General features: G+C 42.3%; 1 protein-coding gene across 4 annotated transcripts in view; it reads left to right on the top strand.

Moving 5' to 3' along the window:
• PPEF1 (protein phosphatase with EF-hand domain 1) overlaps positions 1-12620 on the top strand; it is a 42079-nt gene that overhangs the window by 8342 nt on the left and 21117 nt on the right. For 3 of the 4 annotated variants that reach the window (XM_027810868.2, XM_027810865.2, XM_027810867.2), the window contains exons 2-4: positions 2532-2731; positions 7242-7369; positions 8222-8273. In XM_027810868.2, coding sequence (XP_027666669.1) covers positions 2668-2731; positions 7242-7369; positions 8222-8273 — 244 coding nt within the window. In that variant the 5' untranslated portion in view covers positions 2532-2667. The remainder of the gene's footprint in view (positions 1-2531; positions 2732-7241; positions 7370-8221; positions 8274-12620) is intronic. The other variant, XM_027810869.2, reaches the window with a different exon arrangement.

The raw sequence follows: 12620 nt of genomic DNA, 5'->3' as shown, positions 1-12620 counted from the left end.
TGGTAAATAACTCACAGAAATTACTCTAATGTTTTAAATGCTTGGTTTTCAACCTTCTTCCCTTTGGAAGGCCTTCATGGCCTTTGCCCAGTATTTTTTTTATGTCTTTGCCCAGGAAGGCAGGGTTTGGCATGGAGCAGGAGTTGGCTTGAATAAACCTACCTAAGGAGGGGGAGGCGAGGGATTTCTTCCTTTGAAGCGGCTCAGTCAGGAGCAATGAAGAGCCCGGGAAGGGGGGTGGGGGGGATGGGGTAGCACTGTCTCTTTCTGCAGTGGCTTGTTCCCCTCATTCATGATTCTTACAAGAAGGGAAGAAAGTGAATTTGCTGAGCCTGGGTGGGGACCCTGCATGCTGCAGTCTGGACATGCAGGTTGGTGGCCAGGAGGGCTCTGAAGCAGCTTAAGAAGCCATCAGGAAATAGGGTAGTAGCTTGGATGCTTACTGTGTCCAGCTTAGGATGCAGATATTTGGGACTGAAGGTGATGATTATTCCCCTGTACCAGCTCTTTGATGCCAGATTTGGCTTTGTTAAGAGGTTAACGATAGACTATGTTTGTGCAAGTTTTCCTCCAAGCTTTGAGTGTATGTTTCAGGTTTCATTTACTATCACTATAAAATTTCTGTCCCTATGTCTCTTTTTTATTTCTTTGCTCAAGGAGGTGATAGAAGTCCATGAATTTAGAGGTAGGTGGAAGGAAGAGTGGGAATGACTGGGAGAAAAGCTTAAACTGTTGAAAGTAGGGTGTGACAGTGATTCAGATCACCCTTTCTTGGGCTATTCCATTGTTTGCTAGGGCTTGGGTGGAGTCCTGAGAGGTGTGATGGTTCTGTTTGGGGCTCCTGTTGCCCAGTCGCTGGGCATACACTGACGTGCCCTTTGGTGAAGACAGTCTTGCTACAACAGGACTTAGATTGTAAGCTCTATTTTGCTCTTGGTACTAGTCTTCAGATCACAATTCAAGTCATGGCTGGCTGTTTTGAGATGGAGCAATGAAAACCTGAGATTTTCCAAAGAGGGCAAGTGCAAAAATGTTATTCAGGAGAACAACAATGGTTTGGAGAGAAGACTGATTTGAGCTATTGGCAATATCAGTGCTGTATTTGATGCTGCCAAAGCCACGGATTGGCTCAAAATTAATGTAACAGCACTTTTTTGGTTTTCATGATAGCTCCTTCAGAGAGAAGAAAAGCAGTCCATTGTAGGGAAAAAACCCTAAAATCCTTCTTTTCTGAAATAAAAACTGACTCAGAAGGAGACAGAACCAGTTCAAGTGTAGGATACCCTTGTGTTGTGGGACCCTGAAAAATAGCCCCACAGGTATAAAGAGTCATATGTTATTAATATAATATGTCATGACATGTTATAATCTAATACAAAATAATAAATATATTAAACCTGCAAATAGTCCCACAACAATAAATGTAGTCTAACTATTGAAATTGAAAATAGGCATTTATGTTTTTCTCTCTCTTATCATCCTGTTATTTTTACTTCTGCTAGTAAAGCCAAAGGAAAAGAATAGTAGTTAAGCATTCATTATATGGTAATGAGTTTCTTCTTTGTTTTAAAATTCAAGTTAAAAGAAAAGGAATATCAATGAAACAAAACAAATGTAAAAATGTAGCTGTCAGACATGCTAGAGAGAAACATGTATCCCTGGAGACAGGGAGAGAGTGGGGTCACTGTGATCATGTAAGAAATCTTTAGCTACAGCAAAGTTCAGTCTCTCTAAGAGCATCAGTGACTTTCTTGTTACTTAGAAATTAATCCATTTTCTATCTCAGGGGGATTGCATTCATTTAAACTTGTTGATTAGGAAGTGTGTTGCATTAGTGAATGATACCATTGAGTGAAGGGCTGAGCAAGTGCCAGGAGAAAAACCCAAAAGGCCACACTGCAAAATGTACTTTGTTCATTTATTTAATGAAACCCGATCGTTTCTTTAGAATGTTTCAGTAGAAATGCGACAGAAAATTGGATGGTTTATTTAAATGAAATCTGATAATAAAGCAATTTACAATGGCGCTGTTTCCCCTTGTAAGTGCGGTGGTGGTGACACTGTGGGTTAAAGTAATAAATGGGGTGGTAGGGCACCTTTTCAAATCAATAGTGTTAGGAGGACTGAGGTTTGGGGTTTTTTTAGCAGTAGTATCAGATGTAATTTTAAGGCCTTAAAATTCTGCAGTTCCGATTTTCAAATCACAAGAATGAAGAGTAACATGCCTCTGTAGTCCCTTGTCCCTGGTAGTAAGGCTTTAAACAGCTATGCTTCAGATTAAGAAATCACTGGTGCACGTTAACTTTCAGCTAACATATAAGGAGTAAACTGTATTAATTACTGAGTTCATGTCTTGAATGCAAGCTGATAGTAATCAAATGTGAAAAAGAAACCTAGTGTGGTTCATCAGGTCCAGTTTGTGTAGAATGTGCTGTACAGTAATTTGTTATGAGCAGTAGGTAAGTGCGATTCTGCGTTGTCACTTTTTTTTTTTTTTTTTTTCCCCCTCCTCCCCTCTCCCTCTCCCCCAGTCCGCTCGTTGGGAGTGCTAGGAGGTGCCCAGGAGCCCCGAGGGGTGTAATCCTCATCACAGAAGGAGCAGACAGGAAAGTGTGTAATGCAAACAGCTGACAGAAACATGCTTCGTATCAGCAGCAATTAAAACTGATGGGCAGCACCATTGGAACCATGGGGTGCAGCAGTTCTGTAGCTGACAGAAGGTCAGAGAAAGGTGAGTGCTGCCTTTGTCTTCAGGGTCAGTGGTTGTTCTCTCTGTAATACCAGAAGAGGATTGCAAGTTAATATTTCTCCCTAGTCCTGGTGTCAAAATACTTATTCAGAAAAAAATATTTTCTGATAGTCCTCTTTTTAAAAGACTGTGCATAGCTTTTAGATGCTGGCTGCGGTCAGAGGGCAACTGTAGACAATCTCTAACATCTACAGATTGAGTTGGAAAAGATTCACAGCATCTGAGACAGAAGCTAAATTTCAGATGTGTCTGTGCTTGCTCTGTCACCGCTAAAACATATGGGGTAAGGTACTGAGGGGGACTTCTTATGCCCTTTCACAACACAAGATTCCTGGGCAAACTGCCCCAGTTTCTTCCCTGCTGCTGGGTGACCCCAAATAAGAAACAACTGTAATAAAGCAGAGCTACTACAATGACTCTCAGAATCAATTTTCTGCCATACAAGTGCCTGGCCTGAAATTCTCCCTGACAGTTACCGGGGCTGTCAGTTGGAAGTTTCTACAGTACCTAGTTAAACATACAATTAAAAAATTAATGCATCATCTCCCTGCTTTTAATCATACCACACCCTGATGTGAACACACGGGGCTTTGCACAGACAGGTGGATTCCAGGATTAGCTCAGACCTTTGTTCAGACTCTTTGTGTTCTCTTTCAAGGTTTGTCATTAAAGCACAATTTACAGGTCTGCCGAGAGCCATGTTATTGTAGCACTGTGCATAGTTTTAGGAGATTATTTCACTCAACAACCAGGACACAAGTCACAGGAAACTCATGACTAAGAAGCTGGAGTTACATGGCTACAGGGATCCAAGCTGACTGGTTTAATGTAGCCCTCAGCTTTGTGTACACTACTTGGCTGTCACAGCACCATCAGTGCTGTGTCACAGCAGTGAAAGTAGAATGGAAACATCTGGAGTCACAGACCTACCTGTAACTGGGAAGCAGTCCATCCTTTTTGGGTTTGCATGCTGTGCATATTTGTGCCTTGCAAGGCCTCAGCGATGAGTTAGTTGGGAATATTTCTGAGGGTGTAAAAGCTTGGAGTCGTCACAAGGAGTTGTACTCTTTCTCATCTTACAGTCATCAATACACATTGGCATGGAGCCAGGCTTCACTACTCCAAAGCTGGCTTATGATTTTGTGTGCTTGTTTGACAATGCTTTGTCCTCTCCAGTTGCTGGATGGTGTTCTTTCTGCACTTCAGCAGTAGTCAAATGATGTTGAACCATAATTCCATCTGCAGCCTGAGGCTGTACGTCCCTCTAATGCATTAATAACATGAATTTATCAGGTATTTGCTGATGTGGGGACCTTCTGCAGCTGTTAATTTCTTTTACAGATGCGGTTTAGCCTAGCGTGAAAATCATATTCTGATTCAGTCCTGAGAATAACAGGACTGTAATAAGTACAATTAAAAAAAAAACCACCAGGAAATATTCTGTTAGATTTGCAACATTAACCATAGTGGTCGATATATATCTGTCTTTTGTAATACCAGTGGAACTGTGCTGTGTTAAGTGCTCAGGACCATTAAGCAACCCAGAGGGGCTTTAATGGGAAGTTTAATGGTTCTGATGCTGGAATTCAGTTTCTGTGCTGGTGGCTGCGCTTTGCCCCTTAGGTACTCTTCTAAACAGAAAAGCTGATGACAGCCTTGCTATGGTGTGTCAGATTTTCAGGTCTGTAGTGGTGGTGAATTCTAGAAAGGACAGAAAATAAGAGAGATTTCAGGGTTTATGTAGGGTATGAAGGATGCTCTTAGTCATATAAGGATTACGTACCCTTCAGGCAGGAGGATTTTTCTAGGTTGGATGTGATACCTGTAGGATGGGAGTCTTTACTGATTATGGCTTTGTCTGGACTGGAAAACTTTACCACTTTAACTATACTGTATACTTATTAACGGTAAAATATACCAACAACGTGCTATTATGGCACCTGTAAGCATTTTAATGAAAAAGCTCCCTTAATGTTATACATTTATTACTCAAATCACTTTTCCATGAAGGTGTTTCTTTACCTGTGTAACTGTCAGTTTAAGAAAAAAATCATTCTCGCTCGGGGGTACTACTCGTCCGAGTCTCAAAATTCCTGGTATTTGTGATCAGCTAGAATAACTGACTAGTATAAACTGTTGTCCCTCTAATACAGAGCTTTTCTTTGCTGTTTTGCAGGGAGAAAAAGCATTAATATGAATTGTTTGTTGGTTGTTATTTCTTGTTTTGTTTTTCAGCATCAACTGTTCATTTTGGCAACAGTAATAAAACAGAAACATTTGTGTTAAGACATTAGTGTTGGTTTTCGTTTCCTCCTTTTTCATGAATTTGCAGTGCTGTGCAGTGGTGATTGTCAAACTCTGGAATTCAGGGGAACATCTCAGTTTTGTTTCTGTGCTTCTGATCCTCTGTTCATCTGCTCAGAAATGAGCTCTAGCTCTTGGGAGTGTCAGGAGCTAAGATCAGTGTACCCCTTTGGTCCTTGTACTTTTGACAGTGGTGCCTTGCAGGTGCTTTGGCTTGTTCCCCCAAGATCAGAAGCGTAAAGACTTTTTTTCTGTGTCCTATGCTGAGCTATTCAGGATTGAGTTCCTTAGGAAACTTCTTAAAGTGAGGTGTTAGCTGCAGGGCTGGAGGCAAAGGCTTGGCATTGCTGGCCCTGTCTGTTTACTGGTATCCTGTTGAGAGTACAGGGGGAAAGAGATAGGGAAGAAGAGGTAGGGAAAATAAGGTAAGGAACCAGCTGACAAATACTTGTGTTCAACTTTGAGTAAACTTGTCATCTCTTGAGAGCGGTCTCATACCTTACTCTATTTTTTGTTGCCAGGCAATATGGTAGCGGCAATGTGGTTATATTGGGACAGGTATAGGAAGCAATACCCCTGTGCTTTATGTTCCTCTCACCATTACGCAGTGATGCATGTAATGCCTCTTGACTGCCCTTGTTAGTGCTCTGTAGGGCTAAGCACATTAATACTGAGTCCCCTTCTGACCATAATTTAAGCAAATGACTAGATTTGAATTTACCATCTTTTCAGCTGCTCGATCTTCAAGGCAGTAGCTGCATTTTTTTCCAATTTTGTATAGTAAACGGTGTCCTCCCCTGGATGATAAATCCATACTTACATATGCCCTAAGTATCTGAAAGGTGCATTTATTCCTCTGTAGCTGACCTTAAAAAACCCGTTAACAAGTGACCAAGGAATGCTTTTCTCAAAGTTAGTTGATTTTTCTGAATAAGCACCCTTCAACAGCAGAAGTTACTGCTGAGGTTACCTGTTCCTCCTTTCCCAAGCTCATGGTTAATTCAGGCTGAACACAGCCCCTCCAGCCTTCTGCTTTCACTCCTCCCTCTTGTCTTCCTGCTAGCAGTGCTACTGCCACCCATGTTTCACACCCCGTCTCCTTACAGCTGCTGCCCTTTGGGTAGCAGGAGTAGCAGGAGGGATTGTCAGCATGGTAGTGAGGGATCAAGTGGGCATCAGCTCCTGGAGCTCTTGTCCTCCCGCATAGCTCTCACTGGTGGCCACTGTTCATGTGGCACTAACTGCTTGATAAAGGTGTGAGGAGCTCCCTGCACAGGACAGTGCCCACTCTAGGACCTCTTTGTGCAACCAGTTGTTGATCTGGTTGATAAACTTTTATCTGAGCAGCTAAGGGGATGTGATCCTTTTGTGGCATGAATGGGTCCTGTAGGCAGCAGGCCCTTTGCTCCAGGCTGCAGTCTTGGTGATTGTCCTTCCGTGATGTTTCCAGCAGTACTCCAGACTGAGACAATAGTAGACACAACTTCATAAAGTGCTGAGTGGGATGTGTATTCAACACATAGTCCAAAATTATCTTCTGGCATGTCCCACTGAATTCTTGTGGCGAGCATTCCTTTGTTCACCAAGCTAGCCTTTTGGCACGTCTATTTAAGCAACATATGCTGCCCTTCAGTACTATTAGTTAACATTTTATCCTAAGGTTTGAATTTTTCTGGCTTGGTGATACAGCTGTGCAGGCAAAAACTTTCTGTTAAAAGAAGCTATTACAAACTGTGTCATTACATGGTGTTCATGTTACAGCTTGCGAATTCTGAAGCTTTTTACTGCTGCTTGGTAAAGAAATACATTTTGTTGGTAGGCCAAACTGCTGCTCTTCATTTCCTCGCCTTCCCAAAACCCACATACTGCCCATCAGCTGAACATGGCTGACTTCTTAAATGAGTACTGTCTTCAGGACAATGAAATGGGGAAGGTTTCTAACAATGTAGGCCTGAGCAAGTCAGCTAGTTTGGGATCTGTCCGTGAAGACAGAAACAGTAAAAGCATCATGTGTTCATTATCAGAAAACACTTTTTCAGTCTCACTTTTGCAGTTTCATCTTAATGTCAACTGTGCACAATGGACTGAATTTGTCATCTGTCTGCAAAATTCTGCAAAGGCAGCATGTGTGTTTTCATTGTAGATTATACTGCCTCCATGTGTACTCCATTGCTTTCTGTTTTGACAGCCATTAGAGCTGCTATCCTCATCCAGAATTGGTACCGCTTCACGATGGCCCGGCTAGAAATGAGGCGCCGCTATTCTCTGAATATCTTTCAGTCAATCGAATATGCTGATGAGCAAGATCAACTACAGGTTTGTAATCTTCAATTCTTCCTGTATGAACAGTTATGTTATCCCCAGAGGACTGAAGCTGCACAAACAAAATGGACATGTGGTTATTTCTTCCTACAGAGCTGTGTCTGCTTCCCTACCTCACACATAAACTAATTATGTTGTGTGTATACATACATAAATATATGTGTGCTGTGCGTATATATATCTGTATACATGTGTGTGTACATATATATATATATATATATATATACACACACACATCTAAGCAGCAGGACACCATTCTGCCTATACAGCCATATCTAGGTTAGAGGTTCCTGCAGAACAGCTCTATTAGCCAGGGATTGCAGGTTATCCCACTATGGGTGATCTTAATCACGTCTGTGAGGCACAATACATGCAACAGAGACATCCGTGTCTCAGCATGTCAGCGAAGGCTTCCTTTAGGATCAATACAGGGAATTAGGAACTTCTAGGGGTTTGTGTTCATCCTAGCATCAGTGTCTAAAGTCAGTTCGGTGCGTTGTAGCAGTATTTTTCTATTGACTGCAAGGAAGTCTAGGCAAATAGTCTAGATGAAAGCTAAGACGAATTACACCCAAAACTGTCAGCAGCATTGATACAGTCCTGGAACTTTTGTGTATTCATATAGTGTCAAATTCATAGCAAAGAAGGAAAGGAGTAAACCAATTTTTGTAGTAGGACACAAGTTGTGTCATTATTGCAGGTTGATGATATGGGAACTTACAGTAGTGTTTTAGATCCCCGTAAATGGGAAATCACTAGTAATTGAGTAAGGAAAGAGAATGTTAATGCTTGTTGGATCCCCTAAACTGATCAGTGTGTGTTTGTTCTTTTCTTTTCCACACTCAGCTATCCAACTTCTTTACATTCATGCTGGATCACTGTACTCAACCTGATTCAGGTAAGGATAAAAATCAAAGTAATATGGAGATTCTGTTTGAAAAACCTGATCTGAGGAAAGTTAATTTTCAATGTGATGTTTACAGCCTATGGCATGTGCTGGGGCTGAGTGTTAATTTCCCAAATACTGTAATAACAATTTGATCCTGTAAGTGTTGACTCTGCTCAATATCCACTCAGTGAATCAAGATGTAAGACAGAACATAGACCTGTTGTCCTTATGAGAATACTCAGAGGTGCTCAGAGTGGTTTCTTATATGTTACTGCCCTTAGGCTGTTCTCCCAGTATTCTTACTGACTCCAGTTTTCACAGCTTGTTTTCTTAAACTGTGAGATGAGATTATCCAGAAGGCCTGTCTAGTTGGTTTAGGGCAGGTATAATCAAAGAAGTTGCCTTCAAAGAGGTTGCTCTTCTTCTTTTTCTTTCTTTTCCCCCCCTGAAGCAGTTCTGGACCACTTTTTAATTTAGTTTCTTCTAGACTTCACTGCAAAACATGTATCAATATGTGATTAAAAATAAAATGCATTTCAACTTCTGGAGATAAATCTTTAGAAACCATCTCAATTAAAGCTCAGTTATTCAAAGAAAACCATTAATTTTTGAAGTATTTTGGGATCCTTGGACAAAACTTACTTTTGAGGCCAAGCTTTACAGAAGGACACACTGAAAGTGATTCCTAAGTCCAGAAAACAGACATGACTTCCCTGAACAAACTAAGTATAGATCTAATCCCAGCAGAATTAAAAAGGAGGCTGTCCCCTTCTTATTGAATTACAAGAGAATGTCCTTTCTCTTTCATCTGGTCCAGCCACAGGTTATTCCAATTAAAATTTGCACAAGACACTTTGATAGCAGGATAAAACCACCATCAAAACCGTAAGTGGTTCCGTGTTCTAATAACAACCATTAGAAAAGGCATTTTTTTCTCTCTTAAATACTTTAGAGTACCTAATGCTCTCTCTGTGCTCTGCAGAAAAAGAAATTATGTTTGAGCCTTGCTCCAAAGCCAAGGCAGATGATACAACAGTCCTTCCTTTGCTTTTTTTTTTCCCATTACCACTGTATTCTGAAAAGCAATCTGCTTTAGTCATTTAACTTCCTGGGAAGGAGTTGGCAGATTTAAAGAAAAATCAGAGACTGTTCACTTTGTCTATTTCTACATGCTGATAGCACACCTCAGTTCATCTTTTCCACCTGAGTGGGAAAGAAAATAGTAATGCTACGTCTGAGATTTGGAAAAATAGTGTTAATCTCTATTTGCATGATAACATTGAAAGAGAATTTTATAGCTGCTCATTGTAGATATGATTTATCTACCTTTATGAAGTGTCTATTGACAGTAAGAACAAAGGTGAGGTGCCTCAGTGACTTGCTAGGGTTCAGTACGCAGGTGGTACAGAGCAAGCTGCTGCATGCATAGGCTGTTTGTGGGCAGGTAGAGACGCAGGCACTACCTGTGCACAGGGAGGGATGGAGAGTACTGTGGGCTGTGCTGTGTCACCAGTGCGTGGGTGACCTGTTTCTTGGTCTTGCAGATATTGGGAGCTGTGGATGTGGTTGAGGCTGAACACGGGATAAAGTGTATGGTTTATGGCAAAGCTCCCCTTCATCTGGCTTGCTTAAAACTCATCTGTTAGGACTGAAGTTGTTAAGACTTGGTAACTGCTCCAGAGGCTTTATTTTCATCTTGGTTTGTTACTTCCCCCTTTCTAACACGCCGTGTTACAGATACCAGAACCTAAAATGAAACAAATATTCCATAAAGTACATGTTTAATAGAGAGATGGCTGAGGCCGTCTATGTAAAGGAGCTGACTCAGGTCTCTTTTGAGAAATTGCATATCAAATTTGTGTTGTGTGGTTTGCGGTTATGTTTGTCCAACTATTGGCTGTGTGCACTCTTTACTTCAAGCTCTTGATTGCTTGCCCCTGTAAGTGACCTTTGCAGCACGCATGCTAGCCCCACTGTTTTAAGCAAAATCAGTGCTGAATAGAGTGATTGTTAACAAACTGCTTCCACTTCTGCTGAATCATGGTCTTAAGATGTGAGCCATGGTGAGTGTAAACATAACAGGTAGAGAGGCTTTAAATTGGCTTTGCTATTCTCAAGCATGTTCTAAAACCCATGGTTCTCTGGCTTTTTTTTTCATCAGTCTGTGCTCACTTTAGTTAGAGTGATAGCATATGGTTCAAAAGCCCTCTCCAAGAAGATAATATATAATATTCTTACCAGAGAATAGGTTGCCTGTTCTCGGTATGTGATGAGAAAGCTACTTGAAGATTTTCTGATCTGTGTTTTTCCTTGCATTATAAACCACTCAGTCTCCACAATTCATCTTGTCACTTTCCTCTTCTTAATCTTCTTTTTCAGAATATGTTTTTCAAAGAAAGAAGCAGCCACCATCTCATTAACACAGTAGTGCTTTAGATGTGATTATTTATCTGTTGTACCCTGAAGCTTTTTTTCATCCTGTCATCCTGCTTAAGATGTCAGTGTTGTTTAAGTTGTGATTGGGATATTATCTAGCTGTGTGTCTTGTTCTTGTTCTGCTCCTGATTAAAGGCTACTTTCCAAGGGTTTGTGGGAAGTAAAAATTAAAACCTTTTCCGCTTTATACTCTTCTTCCTCCATCACCAAAAAACCTTCATAGCTACTCAGCCTTTCAATGGAAAGACCTCTGGTCAGAGAAAGGTGGAAACTGCTTTTCTAGCAAGAGGTGACCCATTTACTCACTCTTTTGTGGGCGCATTGAGGGTGAGAAGGCTGCAGATATGTCCTGGGCAAAGTGATAGGACTGGGAGTCCAAGGTAGTCCTGGCTGTGCCTCTCAAAGTCACCAGGGCAGGAGCCACACGTTCTGGAGCCTTCCTTCAAAAGGGAACAAAAAAATTTGCTGTTTTCTGCAGTTTCACTCCCCATGATGCCTCCCTTACATCGTGAACACCCTTTCAAGGCTTTTTGTATAGAGTGATTCTTCCAGTGGGGAATTACAGCTGCTTGCAGCTCACAGTACCAGGAATGGAGTGAAGGAATACAAATTCGGAGAGAAATCTTTATCCTCTGAGTGGGCTTAAGGACCATCTGGCTTTGACATGGTGGCTGGGGATCAGCGTCTGGCAGGGATAAGAGCACTTCTCAGGAGTCAGAGGTGCTCTCAGGTACCCCAATGGTCTGAAGGTGCATGGATGGTAGCAGAAAAGAGAGCTTATTTTGAAGCTGCAGAAGTAGCGGATTCCCTATTACCCCAATAGTGAGTACATCCTTGGCAGTGGTGTCTTTGACTTGCCTTGAACAACTCCCATGGCGAGGTGGTCTTGCCAGGAGAACCAGGTCCCTGGACTTTCTGTGCCCAAACTGACTCCACATAGCTCTGGGCTTTCATGTTTAACATGGAATATGGCTACTGTCCTGTAGGGTAGTTGTATGGGGTCTGCTAACAGTGAAGGCTCAACTCGCTGAGCTTGGGCTAGATCTCTGGTGTCAGAGTACAAAGCAGGTCATCGCCTGTGCTCTCTGTAGTGAGTGGAGAGATGCAGATACTGGCAGAGGGTGTTTCGTTCTGTCTTAAGACATGTGCCTGAACTAGACACGTTGAGCGTTTTTGTCCCTGTTGTTCAACATGGACTGAAAGAGCCTTGACAGTTTCGACTAGAAGATGACTAAAATGAGAGGGGTGCCAAACCCTTCAGATTTTGTCCTGTATGGGGCTTGTGGTGAACTGGGGTACTTGTTGGCCAGTGAGTTAATCTCCAGGCTGCATTAGGGCATCCATTACTGACTGCTCTGAGACAAGACACTCATTCCGTGCAGGAAAAAGCCTTAAAATCCCGCTGAAAAACTGCCTGAGGCGACGTAAGTGCACTCTAAAGCTAATGACCATGACTGGCTTTTGACAATTCATCCAGAAGTAGAAAATGAGGTGTACTTTGCAGAGATATGCCCTACAGAGAAGGAGATTGGGTTTCCCAGCCTGGGTATATGCCAAAATGGAAGCAAGGCTGTGAGGAAGGCAGGGTTCACGTTCGGAGGTAGCCTGTTGTGTGCAGGAAGGGAGGGCCGGAGTAGAAGCAGGCATGGGCAGGTGTCTGCCTGGCTTGAAACGCTGAGGAGACCGCTGACTCTGAAGGAATCATGTCAGATGAGGAGAACCTCTGGCTAGAAAAGGCAAGCAATGAGGAATTTGGGTGGTCTGAAGAACTGGCTCAGTGGTCTGCAGCCACCCACTTCCTGAGAAATAGGGCACAGGGGGAGATGCCGTCCAGAGACCTGCTGCTAGAGGTGGGATGAGACTTGGTGCGGATGTGCTTGGCTGATCAGTATGTGGGAACCAGCAGTTTCAGTCCATGGG

Source organism: Falco cherrug, chromosome 2 (genome assembly GCF_023634085.1).
Source record: "Falco cherrug isolate bFalChe1 chromosome 2, bFalChe1.pri, whole genome shotgun sequence".
Taxonomy (NCBI): domain Eukaryota; kingdom Metazoa; phylum Chordata; class Aves; order Falconiformes; family Falconidae; genus Falco; species Falco cherrug.
This window is presented reverse-complemented; position numbering and strand designations above follow the sequence as displayed.